The 24,318-nt window shown below is 57.9% G+C and overlaps 3 protein-coding genes across 3 annotated transcripts; 2 read left to right on the plus strand and 1 right to left on the minus strand.

Moving 5' to 3' along the window:
* Positions 1-1,294: 1,294 nt before the first annotated feature.
* NCLIV_034840 (putative Tyrosine kinase-like (TKL) protein) lies at positions 1,295-11,486 on the plus strand (the record flags this gene model as incomplete). The annotated part of the gene is made up of 9 exons (XM_003883686.1): positions 1,295-1,366; positions 1,766-2,149; positions 2,609-2,689; positions 3,331-3,580; positions 4,155-4,287; positions 4,750-5,165; positions 5,806-9,623; positions 10,180-10,955; positions 11,372-11,486. 9 exons carry the CDS (start codon positions 1,295-1,297, stop codon positions 11,484-11,486), a joined length of 6,045 nt encoding a protein of 2,014 aa, XP_003883735.1.
* A 1,541-nt stretch (positions 11,487-13,027) lies between these two features.
* NCLIV_034850 (conserved hypothetical protein) lies at positions 13,028-14,353 on the minus strand (the record flags this gene model as incomplete). Its single annotated transcript, XM_003883687.1, has 1 exon — positions 13,028-14,353. One exon carries the CDS (start codon positions 14,351-14,353, stop codon positions 13,028-13,030), a length of 1,326 nt encoding a protein of 441 aa, XP_003883736.1.
* A 4,923-nt stretch (positions 14,354-19,276) lies between these two features.
* NCLIV_034860 (hypothetical protein) lies at positions 19,277-19,926 on the plus strand (the record flags this gene model as incomplete). The annotated part of the gene is made up of 2 exons (XM_003883688.1): positions 19,277-19,363; positions 19,639-19,926. The coding sequence occupies 2 exons, from the start codon at positions 19,277-19,279 to the stop codon at positions 19,924-19,926; spliced, it is 375 nt and encodes a 124-aa protein (XP_003883737.1).
* Positions 19,927-24,318: the final 4,392 nt, after the last annotated feature.

Consider the following 24,318-nt stretch of genomic DNA (forward strand, 5'->3'; position numbering starts at 1 on the left):
AGGAATGTGTTTTTCTCGTCCCTCTCGCTCCTTTGTTCTCCGGAACGCGGGCAGAAACATGATGAAGGACAAAGTTGATTCGACATGGCTGCGTGCGGCTCGGCGGTCCGTCGGGAGAGATTATTTGGTCCAATATAGAGAGGCGTGGAGGCGAGAACAAAGTGAACGGAAAGGAACGGAAGCAAAAAGTGAAAGACAGGCGGGGCATCAGATGCGCGAGGGAGGCACCGCTTTCGCTTGGTCGAAGCCTTCGCCGAGCACGACAGATCTCTCTCGAGGGCATAAAGCAGCGCGGCAGGAAGAAGGAACAGGGGCTGCGACAGATCGGGAAGAAGAGGGCCTTTTTCTTCGTCTCTGCTGCGACTCTTTTGGAAGTCTTCGCGATCGCGTGAGCGCGGAGATTTCACGCCCGGCAAGCAGACTGAGCAGGCGGGGGACACGCGGGACAGCACACCGCGAAGCGCGGCAGCCTGAAAACCGCAGAAACACAGCACTCGGGTCTCCTGCGCGCGGACCGAGTCTGCTCTCTTTGCCGTGCCTCCCCCCTTTCGAGGAAAACGCGTTCTACTCCCAGCAACACAAAGGGGAAGGCAGAGTGGACGACCGTGAGCCAGCGGGGCCTCGGCGTCTCTCGCGCGAGGCTTCGCGCCCCGTGGACTGGACATCCGGAGCCGTCGCGCAGCCTCTCGGCGCACCTTCCCGCCTCGCGGCCGCTACGTCTCGACCGGTTGGCAGATGCAACTCTGAAGAGCCACTGAGTGTGCAAAAGGCCCCTCGCGTCTCTCTCCCTGGTGGGGTTGACTTCTCGCTGTCTCTTTTCTCAAGGAACTGCGTCGGCCAACTCGCTTCGCATTCCGCACCTCTCGCGCGCTCCTCCCAGTCACGTTCTTGCCCTGGCATCTTTCTAGGGAGGTCCGTTTGTTCGTCTACCGCTGCGTTTCGTGACTGCTCGCAGCTGCTGTCTCTTTCCCCTGCTGAGAGAGACTGCGAGTGTCCTCTCTCGTTCGCGCCGTCCTTCTCGCGCGTGGCCTGTTTAGGCGCAGCGCCTAATGAGGGACGCGACGAAGAGGCAGCCGGTGGGAGATCAACTGCTGCCTCGCGGACTTCGCTTCCGACGGGGTGTCCAGACACCTCAGCCCCTCGCCGTCCCTCCGCGGCCCCCAAACACCTGTCGGCTGCCGCGCCTCCCTTCAAGACGTCGTCGCAGCCTCCACGTCACCCTCCCTCCCGTTTCTCGTTCCTCAAACGCCCCACGTCTCGCGGTCTCTCGCCAGGCGGCAGGGCTCCCCTTCAGATGTCGGCTGACTTGTCGAAGGCATCGCCTTTGTCTCCGTTGTCGCCTCGCTCTCAGCCTCCCCTCTCAGGGGTACGAAACCCCTCGAACTCTTCACCTTGCGCGGCGTTTCCCTCTTCTCCGCCGACGACAGCCTCTGCCCACCACCGTCCAGCAGGGGAGCGAAGCTTTTCGCCCGTCGACCAGCGCAACAAACCAGTGCCTTCCTCCCCAGGAAGCTCCAAAAGATCTCCCATCCCGGTTCACCGGCGGTCCGGTTCCTCTCCCTCTCCCCCCTCTTCTTCTCCCTCTCCTTCTCCCTCTTCTTCGCCCTCTTCTTCTCACCCTTCTTCTCACCCTTCTTCTCACCGTTCTTCTCCCTCTTCTTCTTCCTCTTCTGCACTCTTGCCGGCTGGGGAGCAGCCGGCGCCAGGCTTGTCCCAGAATTCAATGAGAAGCCCCCGGCTTGCCTCTGCGGCTCTCTCGCGGCAGCGACGCCTCGCGCACCAGCCTGAGCGTTCGTCGTCTCCGCCAGCGTCGCCTACGGAGGCCTCGCCTGCATCTCCCGTCTTGCTCAGAGAGGAGCGGCGAGCGCTGGAGAAGGCCGCGTTGCATTGCTGCTGGGCGCGGGGCGAGGCGATGGCAGAAGGCGAATCCACGGGAGACGGCGCGAGACCTCGAGACGACTCGCGCGAGCAGGCGGAGGCCTGTGGCTTTCTGGAGGAGTTGCGGCGTCTCCTCCGTCTCCACGTCTTTCAGCATTCGGTCGCAAAGTCACCGTCTCTCGCGACAGACAAAGCCCGACTCGTCCCCAGGGGCCCCCGGACGCCTGCCGGCATCCGTGCGGCGCTCTGCCACGTGGCCAAGTTGCTTCAGGTAGGACGCGCCGCCGCTCTGAGGAGGACCGAAGAAAGGGGAAAACACGCAGGCACACAGACAGCTAGCGGACGAGAGAGGGGAAGAGATAGAGAACCGGAGCGAGAGGAAAGAAGCGAGAACCAGCTAGGTAGAGAGAGGAAACGAGGGAGCAAGCAGAGGCCAAGACGTAGAAGAAGGACGCAGACGAAATCCGGTGGGAAAGGGAACGGACAGGGTGGGAACCGTTCCGAACGACGTGTGGGTGGCTTGCTCTGCGGGAACAGGTTCCTCTCCAGCCCATTCCGTATGTTTGTGTGACGAGGCATTTGTGATTGCACATTCTCCTCGCCTTCTCCCGGTCCTTCGCCGTCTTCGATTCTGTCTCCGCACGCAGCTCCAGCGGGGTTCGAATGCGGTCTTTTTGTTGAGCTCATCGAATCGGTTTCCCTGGGATTGCCGATGCTCTCTCCTGTTTAGCTCCGCGCCTTGCAGCGAGCCCAAACGGACGCTCGCACGGCGCTGCGTCTTCTTCTTGTCGTCCACCGCCTCTCTCTCCAGGTGCGTCTTTTCTTCTCTCTCTTGCCTTCGCTTCTCCATCTGTGTCTGTCTACTCTTTTTCCTTGGCTGTCGTTCTCTCTCTCTCGCTCTTCCTCTTTTTCCCCGTCCTCTCTTCGTCGGTGTCGCCTCGTCCGTCTGGCTCAGCCTCTTCAGATGCAGCTGCGGCGCGTCTTAGCAGCCCTCGGTCTTGCTAGTCGCGTCCTCGCCCGACAGGTCGCGCCGCGATAAGTCCGGGTCGCCGTCGCGCAAGAGCGCGGGCGCGCGTCCTCTCGCGCTGTCTCTCTTTTGGTGTTCTTCTGTTTTCTCCTCGTTGCTCAGTACGTGCCAAGCGTCGCCTCGGGGTGCCCTATCTTATGTAGCTTCTGTGTTTGCTTTTCGAAGCCCCGTCGCCCCGTCCTCCCCTCCCCCCACCTGGCTGGGTTTTCGTCTTCTCCGCCTGTCGCCGACAGCTCCTACGACGGCGTCGTTTTTTCGCTGTCGTCCAGCTTTTTTCCCGTGTCTCGCCCGGCAACCTCTCTCCCGTACCCCGTGATGTGTCCTTCATCGCCCCTGTCGCGTTCTGTCCCTCTCTCTGTTTCTTGTCACTTCCACGTCTCGCCAGTGCCTGTTCTTCTTTTTTTTGTCTCTCCTCTCTCGCACAGCTTCCAACCGAAATTCTGAATGCGCCGGATTCGCCTCTCGAGCGCCTGCCGCTGCTCCTCCTCCAGCGTCTCCACGCGCCTCGCGAGAGCGCGCCGCGAGACGGTCTTAAAGGACCAGCACAGCGAAGCCTTCGCGGGAACGACGGCGGAGACTCCGTCGAAGCGGGGAATCTGCGCCTCGTCGCAGCCTACGCAGGATGGTTGGAGCAGAAGCTGCTAGTTCTAAGAGACTTGGACCTTTTCTTCTCCGGTACGAGAGAACCTGACTTCCTTCCGAGCGTTTTCGCCAGAGCAATCTCGCGTTCAGTGGGGAACTCCCAACCGACACTCGCATCTCGCGACTTCGGGTGAAATACTCTCTGCAGTTTCACTCGTTCACCCCCGGTCACCTGCGCATGGAACTCACGTTTCGCGAGTTCGTGAGAATGCCTCGCTCGCGGGGCACTGTCTTCGTCACCAGTCACCTATCTTTGCACGGCGGTCTGTTGTCCGCTGCTCAGGCTGGTGTGTGGACTGGTCACATGAAACTCGTGCGCGTCTCGTCTTTTCTTCTGTACATCCAATGCGTACATCAAGAAACTCCAGATTCACTGCGATCATGTAGAGAAACAGCGAGAGCGAGGAACGGGGGCTAGAGATAGAGTTGGGCGATAGGCGAAACAGAGACAACCCGGTCGGCTTTTGAGACCGGCGGCCCAAGTCGGGAACTCGCTGAACACCCCGGTGTGTGGGATCGGTTGACGACTTGGAAGTCCGACAGCGACATGTCTTTTGCAGCTTTTTTATGCCGATTCGTGCGTCCTTTACTTCTTCCGATTCACCAGGCAATTGGTCACTGGAGAGCTTTTTGAGGGCAAATCGCCTCGAGAGTCTTCCGGCGCTGGCTGCAGCAGCGCGAGACGAAGACGCAGAGAGCGACGTGCACATTTCGCCGGTGTCTGTTGACATCTTGGAGAGGTCCGCAGGACACGGAAAGGAAACGATGAGCGACGCACAACGACGTAGAAAAGCGACCGTGCGAATGCATTTGCAGTGCTTGCCTCGTTACCGCGTCTCCGGTTCCTACCCGTCGTGTCGCTGCCCTATTCCTCTATCGTTTTTTCCTCTCTCTTGTCCGGTATCTCGGGTATCTCATCCTTCTGTATCTGGGCTTCCGCTCTCGCCTGTCATTTTGTTCCTACTGTGTCGTATTCTCCCCTACCTTGTCACCTTGGTTCTCGCTCTTTGTGCCTGTGCATTTTCTCTGTTTCCATCCCTGTCCTTTCGTTCGTCTCGTTCGCCTTCTCTTCCTTCTCTACGTTCTCCCACTCGTCCTCGCCTACTTCCCTCCCAGTTGCCTTCACGCGCTTCGCTGTGCCCGTTTCACCTGCTTCCCTTCGCGTCCCCTCTGGGTCTGTCTCCTTTCTCGCTCTTTCTCAGGCTGCTCCAGTCCGTTCTCCTCCCCGCCCTGACGCTCTGCCGCGCCTTCGTTGGACAGGCAGAGACGCCTCTGTTTCCCCTCTGCGCCGCGCTCCTGTACCACCTAGCGGACGACGTCTGGGGGCTGTTCGCGGTGTGCATGCACTTTTTTTCTCTGCTTCTCGCGCGCGCAGAAGAGCGCCGGCGCCGCCGACGCGCGGCGGCCCCAGCGTCTCAGCCCCGCCCAGCGCCGTGTGGCCGTGGACAGTCCGAGCAAAACCCCGCGACCGGCGACAAGCAGGCCGAGCCCCGGAGGCTCGCCGCGCATGCAGGCGAAACCCCGCGGGAAGCCGCCGCGAACGCGCAGCTCGGACGGCGCCTCTCCAGCCTGCGGCCAGGCCTCATCGAGGCAGTCCGCAGGCTGAAGGAAGCAGCGGGTAAGCGACGGGGGGTCGACGCGGTTCGGGTTCTCGGACGTGGTGACGCAACCCGAAGGGCGACGAAGCGGAAGAACGACACAGGGAGACAGCGGGGAACGGGCGAGAGAACGGAGACAAGAGAGGGAGAACGACGAAAAACTAAGGAAAGAGGTGGGGCACAAAAAAACGGAGACAGACGCCGGGCACGGCATTCGCGCTCGCAGACGCGGAACAAGACGTGAGAAGGTCAGGGAGCGGAAACGGCGAACCGCAACGGAAAGGAACCTAGAAAGGGACCACGGATGTGTCGCCTCCCCTATCTCGCCAGACTGTCTTGTCTCCATATATACACATATATACATATATGTATATATATATATCATATCATGTGCCACGCCTGCGTGCTCATGTCTCGCGCTTTCTTTCTCTACCGTTTTAGTGTGTCTTTTCGCGTCCGGTCAGTGGTGCATTGCCACGAAGGACTTACGTGTGTACGCACCTTGCGCGTGTCACGCCCACACACAAGGTGATGGCTGTCGGCCTGACATGCACGCGTGAACGCGCGTCAGGCCGGGGCGTTTCTGGTTCTTGCGAGTTGAAACGCTGGGGGAACTCGCCTCACTTGTATGGCGTCCTTCTCTTTGTGTGTGTCTCTCAGACTGGTGCGTTGCGCTGTCGAGTAACATCCGGCTGCTCGCGCGTCTCCGACAGCCACCGCCGTGTCTGCTGTCCCTGCTCGGCGACCTGCTTCATGTGCCCCCGTCGTCTTTCTCTTTTTCGTCGTGTCTTCCGCTGGGAATCAGTCCAATCGGGCCGAATTCGTTTCTCGTTCTCCGCAACGATCACGCGCGGCTCCTCGCGCACCTTCCTCTTCCTGCGCCGTCCCTCGAAGACCTGGCTGCAGGCGCGCCTTCGCGGGGACTCCCTTCGCCGTCCTCGCGCGCGGCCTTCGCGTGCTCCGCGTGCTCTTCCGTTTCCTGCTTTGCCTCCTGGACGGCGTTTCTCGGGGGCGACCGGGCGTTCGCCTTCTACGTTCTCTGGTCGGTTCCCAGCCCTGGCGAGGCTCGCGCCGGGACCGCGCCTACGCCCGCCATGACGCCTGGGCCGTGTGAGCCTGGAGCCCAAGGCGGGGTGGCTTCTTCCCGAGCTTCTCCGTCCCACATGGGGGTTTCAGAGGCGTGCGCCGGAGCGCGGGAAGACGTTGCCAGGTGCGACTCTTCGACAGGCCGCGCCGCGGACGGGAACCGACGCACCCGAGGCGAGAGCGGCGCTCGGACGGTAGGGACACGAGAGCGCTCGCGTTCGCTGTCTTCGCGGTCTCGCGCGTCTTCGGCCTGTGGACGCGAGAGAGCAGGGAACGGTTCGCCTCTGTCGGAGCCAAGAAGAGAGGCAGGCTGTCCTTCCCCGTGGGTGTCTCGCGACGACGAAGCGGCGAACGACGCGCAAGTCAATCTCTATCGTCTCCCGCCGCCGGAGGACGACGAACCGTGGAGGATGCAGAGGTCTTCGTCGTCCCGGAGTAGGCGTGCGTCCGGCGTTTTGGCTGCGCGGTCCCCGCGGGCGGGTGCGTCCCTCGCTTCGCATCGAAGAAAAGAGAACCGCAGACGAGACGGAGCACGCGGGCTTTCAAGCATGCAGCAGCTGAGCGGATGCGCGCAGGCTGCTTTGCCCGGCAATCGGCACAAGAATGAGGAACACGCAGTCGCGTGTGTAGAGACGAGCGGGTTCGAGACCACGGCGGCGGTCTTCCCCGCGGGTTTCACGGCCGAGGACGTTTTCGCAGAGAATCCGTTCTCGCCTCGACCGTCAGGGCCGCTCTTTCCGCCGGGCGACGAACCGCTCTTTCCCTCTTCCTCTGGGCAGACGTTTCCGTATTCGTCTCCCTTCGCTGACGCCGTCCAGTCGCGCTTCTCGGAAGAAGGACGAGAAGGTCGAGAGATGAAGCGGGGCGGGGAGAGCGCGTCGCCGCGGCCTGCGAGGGCCACCGGCCGTCGCGAGGCCGCGGCGCCAGCCCGAAGAAGCGGCGAGACGCGCGGCAAGGTGGGATCGAACTTTCCCGACGACGAGACGCTGCATGCGAGAGCGAGGTGCCGAGACATCCGGGAAACGTGCACCTTTTCCGCAACGGAAAAGCGCAGCTGCTCAGCCGGAGGGTCGTCGGACGAACCCGAAGGCCCGCCGTCGGCAGCTGTCGCGTCCTTTGAAGAAGTCCTCCTATCTTTCACAAAGAAAGGCGGACGCAGGGACTCAAGTTGCGACGCCACCCCAAGGGCCCTCGGCTGCTCCGACTGCTCGCCCCCGCCCTCGAGGCGTCCCCTCCGGAGAGACAGCGCAGATGTGGCGAGGAACCAGACTCGGCAGGGCGAGGGGAAGCCCCGGTCGCACGCGAGACCAAGGCGCGGCGGGTCCTGTCGAGCTTCGAGATCGGGGAGTCGCGGCGCTCCCCAGCAAGAGACAGCGGAAGCCTCTGACTCCCGTTGGCTTGGCGCCGGCGAGCTGGGACCAGGCCCCGACGAGGCCACTACGGCGGCAAGGGCGCAGGTGAACGGCGCGCCTTCGCGGCACGTTGCGTTTGCCCGAGGCGGTTCGCCGCCCGTCTTCCCTGAACTGTCCCCAGGAGACGACAGGGGGACTCGGCCAAGAGGGGATCTCCCGGGTTGCTGGGAAGGTGTCTGGCGACAAGCAGGAGGCAGAACGCCTCCAAGTCTCCCGCACACCTACTCCGTTGACATCTGGGAGGACCCGGACGTCCGGTTGTCGCGCACGCCGCCCCGGGAAACCGCGGCGCGAGACTCGCCGAGACGAAACAGTCAGGGCGAGGATTCGCCCCCGCAGGCCCCCCCACATGCCGACCCCCGTTTCCCCTCGCCATTTCTGTCTCCGCAAGCTGCTTCCCCGTTCGCGTCGGCCAGGGGCGACTCCGAAGGCACGCACGACCGACGGGCGACAGCCCGTGACTGGCCTTGCGGCAGCGACGAGGGAGGGTCTGGACCGGTTGCGCCCAGTGGGTACTCGCCGTCTTCTCCGCCTCCGACCGCCGCAGGCGTCTCGCGGCTGCAGAGCCCGTCGCCATGCTTCACTCTGCGGCAGCCGGGCCAGACGCGCGCACAGGCCTTTCCTCTTGGGCCTTTCCAGTCGCCGGCGGCAGTCCCCTGTCCCCGGCCGTGTCCGGTCCCGTCGCAGCCGTATGGTGCGGGACTCAGTGCGGGTTATCCGCATGCAAGCGGAAGGGAAGGATCCGAGGACTGTTTGTACTTTCCTCCGCCGCGTGGACCGGGGCCCGAATGCCACCAGCCATCAGATCTCGCGGGTTTTGGAAACCCCGCGTGGATCCCGTTCGTGCCTTCTGGCGCTGGGGCGCCGTGCGGCGCTCTTTTTTTCCCGCCGACTCCCGCGCGAAGTCCCCTTCAGCCACCTTGGTCACCAGCTCTGCCGTTCGCGGACCCATCAGGCTTTGGCGCGTCTCCCGCGTGTCTCCCGCCCTTTGGATTCGCGGGCGGGAGCAGTGAGCCTGCGCTGGCGCACGTCGAAGAGCCTGGCCATCCGTCGCCGTTTTCTCCAGCGTTTTCTCCAGGTTTCTGCGGCGCCGGCGAGGCGCCTGGTCGACGGCGCGAGGCCAGCGAACCTCCCCGCCATCCCCACCCCCGGCCGGTGGCCGTTGGGTCCCCACGCTTTCCCCTGGACCCTTTCGGGCCGCCCGAAGGCGGATCCGCCGACTGGAGCATTCCTCTAGGCGAGCTGCGTGTCGAGGAAAAGATCGGCAGCGGGGCGTCCAGCGAGGTGTTTGCGGGGACGTGGCGGGGGTCGGAAGTCGCCATCAAGCGCGTGGTGCTGCCGGAGAATGAAATGGCCTCGCGCGCCGTCCAGGACTTTGAGCGGGAACTGACGATCATGCTGCGCCTGCGGCACCCGAACCTCGTGCTCCTCATGGGCGCGAATCTGCACACGCGACCGCTCTTTGTCGTCACGGAATTGTGTGCAGGCGGCAGCTTGTTCGATCTTCTTCACGCCCGCGTCTTCCAGAGACTCGCCAGAGCGAGGCCCGCGAGGCAGAGACACCCGAGGGGCGCAGAAGACAAGAACGCTCGACGCGAGAGCGCCCGGCCACAAGCGCGAGGCGCAGCCGAAGCAGCGAGCGGGAGCTCGCGCCTTCTCGCAGGGTCGGACTGCCGAGCTCGGGAACGAATCGACGGTCCGCGCCAAGGCGAGCGGCGCCGCCAGGGCGCCGCCGGGAGAGCGTCGAGGAAAGGACCGAGAGACAGGTCTCCCTCCTGGTCGTCTGACGACGGCTCGAGCGATAACGAAGATCGGCCGGTCTTGACTTGGTGGCAGAAGGCGAAAATCGCCTTCGACGTCGCAAAAGGCTGTGCCTACCTCCACGGGTCTCGCCCGCCGATCATCCACCGCGATTTGAAATCCCTCAATATTCTTTTAACGGAGAAAATCGTGCATCGCCAGCAGGTTCCCCACGCAAAGGTACACGCTGCGAGATGGAAAAGGAAAACGGCTGCCCGCGCGTCGCCCGTCGTCTCCACCTGTGTCCTGGCGACGTTGGTGCCTTGCGTCCGCACAGAGGAACTTGGACGCACAAAGTCGTTTTACTAGAGTGTCTTTGGTTCACAAGCAGCGTATCTGTGACCGTATTTTTGAAAAGGGTTTCTCCAGGTTCGATCTGAGAACGCTCCCCCCTCGCGTACCCAGAGTGGCAGGATGAGTTAGCTTCGTCGCCGAGTTCTCCTTCTTTCCTTGGTGGTGGTTCGACTGTTTCGCGTGCTCGTTTCCGTGCGTGTCCAGCGGTTTTCGCGCCTGTTCGACTCTCTGAATGTCTTGTCCGTTCCTTCGCCGACCGCTCTCTTTCTTTGCTTTTCCCGCTGTTCCCGCCTGCATCTTCTCCGTTGCCTCGGGTTTCTCGTCACCTAGCACTGTTCCGATCCTTCTTCCGACGCCGTGTCGCACGTCCCCTGCGCAACCCCTGAGGCGCGGGGTCCATGCCCCGTGCGATCTGCCTTTCTGTCTCCTCTCAACTTCTCAGGTGGCTGACTTTGGACTGAGTCGCATCACAACCGTCGCGGAGAGTACCCACGCCGGGGAACAGCACGCCTCCGCGGATGCTTATTCGAGGCCGCTCGTCGCCAATCCCGCGTTTCTGCCTGCGCACGCCTCGCCGCATGGCCACGTGGCGGCGACGAGCCGCACCGGCATCGTGGGGACCTACTACTGGATGGCGCCGGAAGTTATAGCCGCGGGCACGTACAGCGAGAAGATCGACGTGTACTCGTACGGGATCGTTTTGTATGAGTTGCTGTCTGAATCTCTCCCGTACGCGTGCCCCGCTGAGGAAGAGGCGAACGGACCGGAGCAAGCGGAGCGCCGGCAGCGATTCACGCGCTCACCTGCGTGGGGGGGTTGCCAGGACGGGCGCGGAGGCGGAACGCGAGGCAGGGACGCATCACCTCGTCGCGACTCCTCGTCCTCCGCTTCTTCCTGCTACGCGTCCACCCCAGGCGACAGGAGCAGCCGAGACAGCTCAGAAGACAACTCAAGCGACGCGCGTCGCTCTTCGCGCTCGCTGCACACGTCCAGTTCCGAGGCGTCGGACTCCCCTCGCAGGTGTAGCAGGCGGAAAACCGACAAAGGGAAGCAACCCCGCGCGCCGTTTGGCCAGCTCGAGCTGGAGCCGCAGCAGATGAAGCCAAGGCAACGCGCAGCCGCTGCGCCGCTCTCGCCGCCGGAAGTCTGCAGAAAAGTCGTGCGCGGGGAACGCCCGGATCTCCTGCGTATTCCGGCAGATTGTCCCCCCCCGCTCCTGTAAGTGCCTCGCGAACCAGGGATCGGGCAAACGGTGGATCCCCAAGTCCTGTCTTGCTTGCGCTGGCCGTCCACATCGCTCAGAGCGGCTCTCTCGGCCCGGCGATCTACTGGAGCGCATTTGCGGGGCCAGACTGTCCCTAAAAAAGGGGCGCGATCCTCTGGGCGCTTTGAAGGGATTCGTGGAAAACAAAGTCGGGGGCGGTCAGCGCAGGGCGCTTGGCGCAATTCCCTTCGCGCGTGTGCATACCGCCGCCTCTTGTTTCCTTCCGTCGCCGACGTTTGTCTCACTCCCTGGTGTGGCCGCAACGCTCCCGCAGGGGTGTGCTTTTTTCTCGGCTGTGCGTTTGGTATTTCCAGACCGGATTGTGTGCGTAACGTTTTAGCGCCTGTTCTCCGTGTCGCGATTCCTTCAGAGAACTAATGCAAGCGTGCTGGCAACAGAACGCGGCTCGGCGGCCTTCTTTCGAGGCGATCACGCAGATCCTGCGCTCCTTCTTGCAGAAACACGGCGCTGTCCCCCGAGGCTGAGGAAAGCCGTTTTACCACGGTAAACGTATTGAGAAGAAAGGTAGCACCCTTCCGGCGTTTCCGGGAAGAGTTTTTGAGGACCGGTCGTGTGACTGGCGAGCCCTACAACGCTCGTCTTCTGGCCAGGAAGCCCGCGAGCGGACCATGGACATGCAAGCACGTGTACAAATAGCTAGTGCGGCGCTACATGGATACTGTGTATTTTGCCTTGCGCGATCGTGTCCAGAGTAAACCGTCGCGTCTCGATTCTCGATTCTTCCTTGACTCCCGTTGGGCAGACGACGTGTAGGGAAACGAATCTACTTGAGCAACGTCATGCCCCGAAAGAGGAAGGAAGACTCCAAAGGCTTCCTTCCCGTGGAAAACGGAAGCGCAGTTAGTACGCGAGAAGCCCACACGCTGAGGTGAAACGCAGGCGGCATTCTCTACACGTATGCCCCCGTGCAGCTGCATTGCGGGAATTCCTTCATCCTGATACTCGCTGGTTTTCGTATCGGTCTTCGTACACAGTGGGACTTCGGAGATACCGGGCCGGGCCGGGCGCGACACGCGGCAAACGTAGATCTGTTTGCCCAAGTAAAAAATGTAGGAATACTTTTGGTTTGCCTGCATGTTTCGGGGGATACACCTACTGGCGAACGATGCACGAGAAGCAGTTACCTTTCTCTTGATGCACACACACTTCTACAAGTGTAGGTACATCACTCACATGAGAGGATGTCTATATCCGATTGGGTCTTCGATAGGGATTACGAAGAAGTAGCAGCATGTGTATTTACGACTCCCAAGCACACTCTAGAGCACAGCTGAGTCCACAGTAGATGTGTCTCGTAGGCAGCTAGTCCGGAAACCGCCATCCGGTTCCACTTTCACGTTTGTCTCGTATGACGAATGGAGGCGGCCCCCGCGGAGCCCACTAGCTGCTGAGGTCGCCTCTGGTGATCGCGCCTCGGAAGTTTTCACCTGTGGATGAGGCGCTCTGCTCCTCCCGAGTCACCGAAAGTGGGAGAGTCCTGCGACTCTTGGATCCGGACGAGAAACTGCGGATTTTCACCAACCCCGCGTGTTGCTGCGAGCCCAACACTAGGCTGCCTCCATGCAAGACCATTCCACGTGCAACCCGCGCGCACTGTTGCCGGTCGGGTCGCGCTTCTGGACCACGAGACATTAAAAATGTCATCAAACAGCGAGCGGCCTTGGCCCTCAAGTGTAAGGTGATTCACACCGTGTAGACGCACCTCGCGGTACTCAACGAGGCTCGATCCCCATCTCATCAGATATGACCCCCTATAAAACTATGAGGAAAACAGACGACTTGGATCCAGTTTAAAAGAGACATATTCCACGCGCGTATGTGTTGAATGCCTACGCTGCCTCCTTCCACGCTAACCCGGCAGAGGCAACATGCTCGACGGCACGCCGCCGGCTGTCGGACGAACAGCATAAGACTACAACGCAGGCGCACAGACGATTGCGGGAGGCAGAACACTCCGAAGATCCGAGTCCGGTTGGTATATCCCACACTGACGCGTACCTTCGGATCAGGATGTCCTTGACGTTGACTCGTCTTCCGAGTCTGATTTATTGGCGAGTTTCAAGAGCTTTCCAGGCATCAGACCAGGATTCTCCTTCATGAGGTCAAATAAACGCCTAGCTTTCTCGCTGGTCCTGCGTCGCTTGGGACGGACGAGCGGCTCCACATCCAGTTGGGCATTTCCCTTTTGTTCCAACACCCGTTTCATTGAGCGAAGTTTTGTGAGCTCCAGTTGTTTTGTTGCAGTCCGTTGCTGTCCATATTCACGCGCAGCGTACGGAGTACCTGCATCGTGATACTCTCCTGGATCCTCGTTATGAAACGCGTGAAGGCCACCCCCCGCGCGCATGACACCCACTCCGGTGTATCCTCCGTCCCACTCATCGTGTTCTTGCCGGTAGGCCCAGTCATCCGGTCTTACGTTCGGCAGCGGATCAAGAGAGACAGAATCCATGCTGCCATCGCCGCTGCTTTCTCGATCGTCTCCCGCATCGCTGTCTGGGTCCCGCCTTCCCGGTACGCGGAATCTCCGTGACTCGCCCCGAGCCCGCCTCAACAGCTTCTGTGCTTTGCGGAACAAGGCCTCGATGTACAACACAAGTGCGTCGCCATGGGCTCCATAAAGCTCTCCTCGTATGTGTCGAAGCGTCTTCAATGCATCCTCAGTTTCACGGATCAGACGTTTTCGACCGAGGTCCGTCGCCTCGTCTTCCTCAGCCAGCGGCTCAGCTTTCTGGGAGGCAGAGCTCGAATCATCACTTTTGGCCACCACCTCGTGCTCTGACTTGTCTTCACCATTCGCGAACGGGTCGTTCCCTCCTTCGCGGGTATCGGTACCAGAGGGCTGCGAGAGTCGTGCTTCCATTTCGCTTTCCGTGGCTTCAAGCTCGGAGAGCTCAGCCGCGATACGTTTCAGCTGTCGTTTAACATCGGAGGCACGGCCCATGAGAGATTTGCGTACCCTCTGATTTCGCATCTCGATCACGCTTGACTGTTGTTCTCTCTTGCGGCGCCTGTAGAGTCGAAACAAATCCCGCAGTACGTAGATTACGACCAGATTAATGAACAAAACAGCACAACGCTGAGACAGGGTAAGTTTGTCCTCTAAAGGAGACGAAGTACGGTCGGCCTCGGCAGAAGCGGGAGTCGCGGAATCGGCGCCCCAGTCCCCCGAAGGGACGAAAGGTAGAGCGGCAGTTGTGCCATCACGCGACACTGCATAAAGGTGCACAACGCGCTGGTCGGGAGGCAGCGCATTCCACTGCTGCAGGAAGCTGGATTCTCCTGAAGCGGAAGGCGCATGCGAATTTCCTGCAGCCTGAGACTGACTCATCTCACGTTGCAAGGCACGCCTCGTGTGCCGCGCAGCGCGGGTACTGACCCCCGCTTCCGGCACGATCCAGCACACCAGGAAAATCACACACAAGAACTTGAGCGGTCCCCCCCGCGACCGCGTTCTACCGATTCGCAAAACACATGCTGTCCGACCTGCGTTCGCGGTAGCCAGCGTCTGTGGTGACGGCTGCCCGAGACGCCTCATCTCCGAACTGCAGCCATCGCCATGGAGCGAGCGCTGCCATGTTCGCGTCATGTTTTGAGTGAGTCCAGCAAAGCTAAAAAAATCGAGATCATTGGCACGACAGTCCCGAAACACGGTTGAAGACGGTTGCCCAATCCGCCGAACATAGAGAGGCGCCAAAACCGACACGGCAAGTGTCACTCTCGGTCATGATGTCTGTCTGTCACTTCTGCCGATTACGGCTACAGAGCTGCTGGACCGCAGCCCCGTCGATGCAACGGCGGAGGTCATAGACGGATTATTAGAACGTGCTCCTACGGAAAGCCTGTGGTGAACGCGCCGACGTAGACATGAAAAGATAGATATCGTTGGTGGCAGTACGAACTTTGCACAAAAAAAACGCAAAACTGGCTGCCGTACCTGGGGGCCACGTCAGACGAAGCGGTATCAAGCGTCCAGCCACGAACAGTAGGAAACCGTCGCACGAAAGCAATGCCACACCGGTACCAGAAGAAAGAAGTTTATCGGGAGGGACTCAGTGAAAAAAACGTCGACAATTACACTTATGCCGTCAGCGCCCCGGGGGACTGGAAAAGCCAGCGGATACTCTTTCAAAAGGGGGACGGCAGAGCAGCTCTTCTCGACATTCACGTATTCCGCGTGTTGGAGAACACATGCGTGTTGTCAGACAGGAAAAAAGTGCAAAAGAGAGCCAACCACTCTATTGCGCGATGCATCTGGAGCACGGAAGGCGAAATCACCTGAAGAGTTTTGGACAGATGTCCTGTTGCAACGCTTACACGGACCTTGGATCTTGTTTGACTAGCCCGGACCCCTCACAGAGGCGCCTGATCGTACACCGCGCAAAAACATGCCTGCTGGCAGGGGGGGGTGTTGCCTGTCGCATGCGGATGGTAAGTCTGCCACGGGTGCACACTAAAAATTCACGTCTGAGAGGGTTTTATGCACACAAAAATGATTTTCATCTTACCGTTCCGTACAACAAGCAAAGCGTTCGTCGAGACAGAATAACGGCACGCGGTTCCTGCGACTGGGCTTCAATTCCGAAACACTTCGCAAAGTTCCTGAGTGGCCGCGGAACGGCCCCGTCTTTAGTCGCTGATCGGCCAACTGAAAACCCGTCGTCATTCTTTGCGGTTGCATCCCCCGCGTTTTAGTGGGATCAGGAGCACATGAAATCGGGCCATGCAGAGAAGTATTTGAGTCTTTGGCGACACGAGGAGTGTCAAGCACACACTGGGCTACCAACCGCACGGGTTTCAAATCAGATTACCGTCTCTCTTCTTGAGTGACGCCTATGCTGTCATCTGCCCCAACTCGAACCTTCGGCGCGCTGCAGAGATCAAGTATCTGGGAGCATGCTGCTGAGTGAATAATCCTGTGCCGTGCTGTACTAGTGAGCCGAACACACGGCTGCCAGTGACTTCCGCTGATGTGTCCACTTCGTGCTGCCGGCTCTAGCCGAAGAAATGGCGCAACTCCACTCCAAAAGTAAGCGTCGAGTCCGGAAACCGTGTTCTGTTAGTCGGTGCAGAAACGCAGTCTCCTCCACGACAGTCTCGCAAAAGCAAGTAAGACAGCCTAGGCGAAACAGGCCTCGCATGGGGGTTTGTCCTGCGTCAGCGCCTCGAGAGTCGACGTGGAGGAGTATCGTGCGTATTTAGCTGTGCATATTCCATGAAATATCCGCAGCTGGATAGGATTCTCTCGCCTCTGGAAAATGAACTTTGGTTTGGAACCCGCGGTTTTGCGCGGAGAAAGGATTTCACTGTGCCGTCTTATGCACTTCCGGTGCATACGCACAAAAAAACACCCGAAACCCTTTAGCATATCCGTTACTACCTCCCGCACACAGAAAAAACAGCGCTGGAAAACCAGCAGACAGCAGGCATTTCACAACGTACCGGGGCTCAATTATCTCGGAGTGGTGGCGAAGTCGGTCTACCACGTCAACTTCGCCGACGGCGCACCCAAGGCTCATCACCTAAAGTGTCGCAATAAGTTTCGCCTCGCTACCACTGCTAGACAAACTCAGGTCTCTCTCCTCCATGACACAATTTAACTCAGGAGTTGTGGCAGGGTGTCTCCTGCCATAGCAAATTACACCAGCCGAGTGTGCTGCGTGGTGCTGCAGAAGTCTTTTTTCACTACATCGTTCAGTCGCCAGTCGGTCAAGTCTCGGCTGCAGGTGACTGAGACCAAAAGTCAGGATATTCTCACGATACGCCCCAGCCTGGCGATTCGGATGCAACCAGCCCCTACACAAGCCTGGAGAAGTCGATACTGACCCGACTGAATTCGTCAACGAGCAACGCTGATAAAATTTCAAGGCGGGTAGCGAACCGACATCTGTGTGGTGGAAAAGTGACGGGGGTTCATTCACCGCAGTTCTGCTGGGCACACCTCTGATGTGATGTGTGATGAAAGGCCGCCCTTGTTACGGATAACAGAGCGTCAGTCGATTCGCTTGCATTTCATTTCAGCGGTACTTTTGCTTCCTTCGGGCGGTTGTTTTTTTTTTTGTTAGGTACACCGAATGGCGTTCTGGTGATCTGCCCGGCTGGGGCGTCTTGATATATTCTAGGAAACGCTGGCTTCAGGTGTTCTTGCAGCTGGAATGCTTCAGAAGTGTTGCTTATCACTGGCAATTTCGCACGCTAAAAAAAGGCAACTCTCCAACACGCTTGCTGTGGTAACTGCTGGTTTGTACGGCGAGCCAAGGGGGCCAAGGAGGATCCGAAGCACGAAGGCGCCTTATGTTCAGTAGCAGTACGTATTTAGTTTGTATTCTGAAGTGCATTGATGTTGGCATCGCACTCAGATTGTTGACCAGTTCCAAATGAAGTTTAATGTCTGGAGAAGGAAAATGTAGATCTAAAAATTCCGTGTGTCCTCTTAGCTGGCCGCCAACTGCTCGACGATTGATACTCACGTAGGTGCAAACAGCACACCCACAGCCAGGGTGCAACAATTTCTGGTCTCCAAGTTTTTCGACTTTACACTAGCAGCAACCTGCTTCTGATAGAGTAAACGTCTTCACAACTCCACCGCGGTCATACTAACAGCTACGCCACGTTATGGTTGTTATTTTTCAAAGAACTACAGTGAACGGACCAACACGATTTTTGGGCTTAGAGTAGGCACTCTGTTGCACTGGACTGGAACGCAGCGGAGAGCATAACTGTCCAGATCGCCCTTTTCCCTCCCACCTTCTCTAACTCTATCGGCCAGCTGTCTTTCTTCTGTTTTATGTTAAAGGAACGATCGGCTTCGCGTGATTTATTTTCAAACAGTGGTTCGGCGGCTGTTCGGTGATGGTTTACGACGAAACGAACAGCACTCTTGGGCACGAAAGGCTGCGGTCGCCGCTGCCCATGTTTTTGAGAAGTGTTGTTGCGGTTGCTTGTCCCCCGAACGATTCGCATGGAGTGGCTATGAGTGCCTCAAACGCCGCCGCTTTTTCCTTAAACGAGATCTGCTAACGCTCTTTATGTTTAGATCCTTTTCTCTGCATCTCGCGTTTTAGGGCAGTGCCCGTATTATTACCATCCCGCTGTTGCTGTCGATGGACCATTCCAGATCCTGGTCTCTCTCGTGTTCCGAGCGACTTCCGCACACCGCAAAGCCTAACGTTTTCGATGTTCAACGAAGCACACGTTTTCTCTCGATGCCAAGGGCGTTTCTCGTATTCTAACGACACAGATGTGTCAGTGGGATTCACTAACTGAAAGGAGCGTGGTGTTTGGCGATCTCGTCCCGGGTCATCTCGTAACTGCCTGAAGCATCGGTGCACCATCTTCTGCCCGGCATGCTCTCTCCTACCGAGTCTGTTCCACGGCAGGACCAAGTAAACGTAAATCCTCAGCGTCACTAGAGACAAAGCGTTTTTCTCTCGTTTGCAGCATCATTCGACAAAGGCTACTTCGGGATCATGGACGCAGAAAACGACAGAGGGCGGCCGAGGGTGTCCCTTCTCGTGCGTAACCTGAGTTTTCATTCAAGCCCGGATGTGAGTTCGCTAAAAAAATTACAGTAGCGTTGCCTTCTAGGATGAAACGATATGTAGCCACTTTCGTCACCCCGAGTTTCCACGGCAGTTTATACGCACCAACGAGACTTGCCGGCGATCTCGAGTGACTGTTTCTACACACACTACGAGGCGAATCTGCATGCGGCAGTCTTTATAGCTTGTACTGCCTCCCGCGTAGCCACAACGCACGGCTGTATCTGCTTCCAAAAAGTCGCCATAGTTCATTGAAGCAAGGCCTACACCATGAGTGGGCGTGTCGGTGCGTCCCTCGTATCGCCCGTTCCTGGCTCGGCTCCAGGATGAAATGCCTCGTGCCTCGACTGTCTCTTCCCTGACAATCCACCTTTTATAGGGAGTGTCCAGTGTGTCCGGAGCAGGAACAGTCTGTCGAAAATGACCGGTCTTTGTTGCTTCACCCCTTCCACCTTTTGAGCAGAAAGGTGCAGACTGACCCCGAGTCGCAGCTTCTCTTGGACGGAGGTTTCCACGAAGAGAGATTCTCGTTTCTTGATGTTCTCGGCTGTGGTTTTTCCACGTTGGTGTGTCTCCGGGCACAGGAGGTGCGAGCTGCCTTTGAAGAGTTCGGTCCAATCCGAGATGTCTATCTTCCGCTGGACTACCACACAGGGGAACCGCGCGGTTTTGGCTTTGTCGAGTTCGAATCCAGCAAGGATGCTTATGACGCCATGTACCAGCTTCATAATACGATGCTCAATGGCTCGATGATTCACGTCACCGTAGCTAAAAAAGGACGCTCAGACCCCATGCAGATGGTACGTTCTGGGCTTAGCACACGGGGCGGGGCCCCGTCTCACCACTCGCGACTGTGTGGGAAAACACGATGGGCGAAGGACTGTTGTCCGTCGGGGTCTTTTTGACTCTGTTGACACAGTTGCAGACGTTGTCTCGCTTTGATAGTGCAAGGCCGCCTCATCTGACTTCGCTCTGTATCGGGTGGTGTCGTTTCGCGGTTTGAGGCGTACGCAGCGCAAGATGCCCAGGGCGGCCTATATTTGTGGCAGCGACGCGACCTTGTTTTGAGGGGTAGCAGAGGGGGTGCATGGCCCGGCATCCCTCCGGTTCGTTGTTGAATGTGTACGCTTTTTGTGTGCAGCGACGGAGAGAGCTTCGAGGGGACGTTGATAGAGAGGGACGAAGAAGAGGAGACCAACGCAGGCAGTGGGACTCGTCCCGATCTCCGCCATACAACACCCGGCGCCCTTCGAGCGGGGGCCATCGTCAGAAGGGAGACTGGCCTACCGTATCCCGTCGAGCACGCAGATCGAGGAGCAGGCAGCGGGGCCGCCGAGACACCAGTCGATCGTGTTCCAGGTGAGGCTTCTGTCTTTCTGAGCCTCGGTCGTTGTTTCTCAAGGATCCAGCACAGACCATGTCGTTCTGTCACATGCATTCGAGCGGCGTCTCGTCTTTCGTTACGGCACCGCACACTACGGGATGGAGGATGAGGGACCGGCCTGCATAGGTAACGCCTCAACTCTACGGTACCCTGAGGAAGCAGGCGTAAGGGTGCGTTTGCCTCATTTGAATCCTTAAGGCCAAGGAAGAGGCGATGGTGCACTGTGTCGGTTCTCCGTTTCTCCGTTGTGCAGTCGCAGGGGTCGCGGCACGCCGCCGTACCGTCCGAGCCAGCGCTCCACTTCCCGTAGCCGAAGCAGGTCGTGCGAGCACAGTGGAACAAGGTACGAAATCCGTGCTCTCTTTCACCACATCTCTCAATCTGTTTCGGCCTTCTACGTGAGTTCCAGTGTCATTTGAGGAATGAGTATTGCATGGCGAGGGGCCTTCGACGCTCCTGCAGAACACTTGACTCTGGGCTCCCAAGCATCCGGAGTTGCTCTTCTGTCAGTCACTAACGATCAGAGAGCGTGAAGGGTTGTTCACCTTTTGGCTGCGAGTGGTCTTCGTGTCAGCGCTGTGGCGCCTGTGCCCGATTCCCTTCGCCACAGGTGCATAACAAGCAGGAATCGAGTCGAGAAGCAAGGCTTTTTCTCGGGCGCCGGAGGCCCGTCCGATGAAATCCTTGGCGGCGATCGGCGTAGGACGCTGAGTCGAGAGAGCAGGAAAGTCAGCATGGAAAACACGAGAAGTCGAGCATCGAGCGACAGCGAGCGCGAAGAAAGGAGCATGAGCCACAAGCGGAGTGCAAGGCGAGACAGCAACTACGCCCCCAGCCATCGGTGTCCTACTGGAGAAGATAGGGGGACCAATGCAAGAGCTGGTGAACGGAAACCCTCTCTCGGCACACATGATTGCTTCGCCGGGAGCACGGTAACTGGAGAAGAGGCACCAGATAAAACTCGCAGGCAGGGCCGGAGTGAAAGCAGGTCACTGAGTCGAAGACGAAGCCGCCGAAGCCCTGAAGATTGTGAAGCGAGGGACTGCAAACGCGCCGTGGCCCAAATAGGAACAGGCAGCAGCAAAGCATCGGCCCATGATGGAATATCAACGCGAAAAGCTGCAAATCCGGGGCCAGATGAAAGATCGCAAACCGATGACGGTTCGGGCTCGAGACAACCGAGCCCCCGTTGCAGAGGAAGTCTCAGTGCGTCACCATCTGAAACAAAAACATCCGTAGAAAGGAGCCATTTCGGTGGTTGCCGCCGCCGCTCCTCGTTTTCGACTTGAGCCATCACAAGAACTCTGTCCGCACTCCGCAAGATACATCCGCGTCTCGCACGGCGCCGAGTTCACTCTTTACAGAAAGCAGCGATAGAAGGGCCGTTTGCCACTAGACTCACCACAGATGGGACAGAACGTCGCGAAGAATGTATCATTCTATGTGTGATCTAAACAGCGGGGCCGTCGTGCCCCAGGAAGCCCATAAGCAACGAGTTGTCAACGTACACTACGTAGCATGAGAATATACCTAATCTGTTACAAACATCCCCAGTCACCCGCGCAAAAAGCGTTACCAGCTGAATGACTCGGCGGTCCAGCTGTTGTGGAACTGGGTTCCCCGGTCCACGTGTGTTATTTCAATCGAGAAAACCAGTGACTCTGTGAATAGAATGGATATGGCAGTGCACCGCGTAGCAGCCGTAGAAATGTTTCTCGTCGAACAGAGTGCATCGTTTCAACCTTCTGTGAATGAACCAAGATATCAACGAACACACATCAACTGAAGGTTGCATGTCAGGAAGCCATGGAACTGGTGAGATGACAGCCGCACTGTTTTGATCCTGGTTGCTTTGCTCAGTACATGTCGCATTACGAGGCTGCACTTATCGATTTGCGTCCAGTGGTGTTTGCCACCCGCTAAATAGTCTTAGCCGGCGTTCAAGCGACAGCGAAAAAGAGTGCCTTCTCCGGCGCAAGCGCGACTGTCGTGTCTGCCTTGATTGAAGAGAGGGTGGTTGTACGTTTTAAAAGACCGTATCCCTTTGCTCATCGGAGACATGCATCCTCTCGGCACGTACGCTGTCCCTTCGCTATAAGACGAAAACCAATTTTCGAATTGCAGGTCATCTCGCCTCTCATGTAGTGTTTTCATGATCCGTTGGTTGCTGGTGCTTGCCGTACACCGGACATGTTTGGTGCACTTGCCACTGTCCGCGAGCACTGAGCAGAGTACACTCAGGAGAAATGAGTTGCTCCAGTACTATTCGTGTTCAGTGTCAGTTGTTCATTGCGTGGCTGGAGCCTCAGCGTTGCACAGACAGCCACATTCACATCGTAACTGCCCAGTCTTTGGACCTTGATATTCTTGCTGCTGTCTACTTCGTCACTACGGTTGTCGCGTGATACGCTTCTGGAGCCTTTCCCTGGCTGGTGCAACACAGCCGTAATCGGCAGGTCCCATTTGTTTACAAGATTTGCTCCAGAGTACAAAAGGGCGACTGCCTGGGTTGCTAAGGGCACATGACAGCTAGAAGGTGACGTGGTTACCAAGAGACAACTGTTAAATATCGAGACGCAAAATCATTTCTTTCTTTTCTCTCCAAAACGTACGCGAAGTGTTGTCTAACAGTCACTAGAACGAGAGCCGAGCCACGCCAAAGCCAACTAGGTACTCGACCACAATCGCCCAAGACTCGGGGCATCTCTCGAAGCTGGCAGCAAGACAAATGCCACAGGTACTGCCACAGAGCTCTGCGGATTGCTGAGCATCTGTTGTGGTACAAAACTCCCTCGTATAATGCTACCTTTGTCCACCGCTTCCTCCCGTACAGGTCGCACCCCCCACAGGTGTACATGCTTTCGTGCTCGAGCTACGACATTCACGGTACGAAAGCAGCCAGGTGTATCCCTTGACAGATCACCTTAGACAAAGGCATTGCCTTCCTCCTTTGTGCTTCGTTGGTACAAAAACTCCTTAATGGCCACACATGTTGCAGTATCGCCGACAGGGGCGCAAATTTGTCCAACTGTAGTGGACAGTTAGTAGCTGCTCCCGTGGAAGGGCCTGGCGGCGCGAGGCCTCAATTCCAGCGCTGGGCGCCGTGTGGCCTGCTGGACAAACTCACGCCACTTTTCAAAGCCAGATTCGCCTCCTTTGCTAACCGCTGTGTGAACCGCACGTTTAGCGCTCACTGCCAGACAATTTGGTGCACTTTTCTAGAGGCATCTGGCCTCAAACCGAAAGAGGTCCCATAACACCCAGAAACTGGGTACACTGTTTTGCAACAAAGACTGACGCCGGCAAATGCCCAACGCGCTCGTCCCCGTTTGATGGGCTAAGCGCATCGTACTCATTTTGGTTGGCGGATGAAAAAGGCCTGAGGGTCGAACATAGTTTGATACCATGGACTCAAATGGTATTGCCTCCGTGCCTTGCCTACTGGTATGAGCGAGGGCATCGTCGTTTTTTTAAAGGCCACTACTACATCTCCCGGCTTCACGTGTCACACTGATACCCTAAAAAAATTGCAATGCTAGACATCTCAAGAGGTCAGGATTCAGTTCCGCGTGACAGCCGCCATCATAAGAGACCGTGGCCAACGCAGTTGAGTGAACTCTTTTCATGGTCGCCTGCATGTAGCCCGACGTCACCGTTTGAATATATGTTCAAGGCTCTGCTAGCGCCGGAAAAAAACCAAAGTGAAGATGGGATGCCCTCACAATGAGGGAATCGCGTAAAGACAAAAGGGCACACCTATGTGTGTAGTGTGAAGTTTTCTTCAACTTCGCTCTCGTCATCATGGGTATCGGTTTCTGAGCTTCCATATTCGTGGTTGACAGCAGAAGAACATGTGCTTCTAAACCTTTGGAAGGCAAGTTTGGGCGAGGGAGGAGACAGGGATTTACGAGCGTCTCCAGTCTTTTTTCGTGGTATGCACTGCCCATAGTGTGTTTTTTGTAACGAATCGAGATGCCGCACGAGGATACCGCTTGGAGTAACTTAACATGCAACTGTGGCGTCAGTGAAAGTGCTAGGCTTCTTGACGTCGCTGACACCGAGTGGACGGGTGTAATCGCACCATCATACTTCCCTCAGGAAAGCCTGGAGAGTATCATATGGAGACAAGGGAATCAAAACATCAAGTCATGTGACTTCACAACTACACTGCGGAACAGCTTTCATTGATATAGGGTCTTCTCGTTGCTACATGCATCAATATTGCGTAGAAGGTACACCTATTTTGCTGTGGCTGATTACAGCTACGCGGTGGTAAACAGGCACTCTAAAAGATTAGTCGTTGTGCGTTAGAAGCTCTGTAACAGGTGACGTCTGTGACAAGAGGGTCGAATGTTGTAGGTTGTGTCCTCG

This window comes from Neospora caninum, chromosome VIII (genome assembly GCF_000208865.1).
Source record: "Neospora caninum Liverpool complete genome, chromosome VIII".
NCBI classification, from domain to species: domain Eukaryota; phylum Apicomplexa; class Conoidasida; order Eucoccidiorida; family Sarcocystidae; genus Neospora; species Neospora caninum.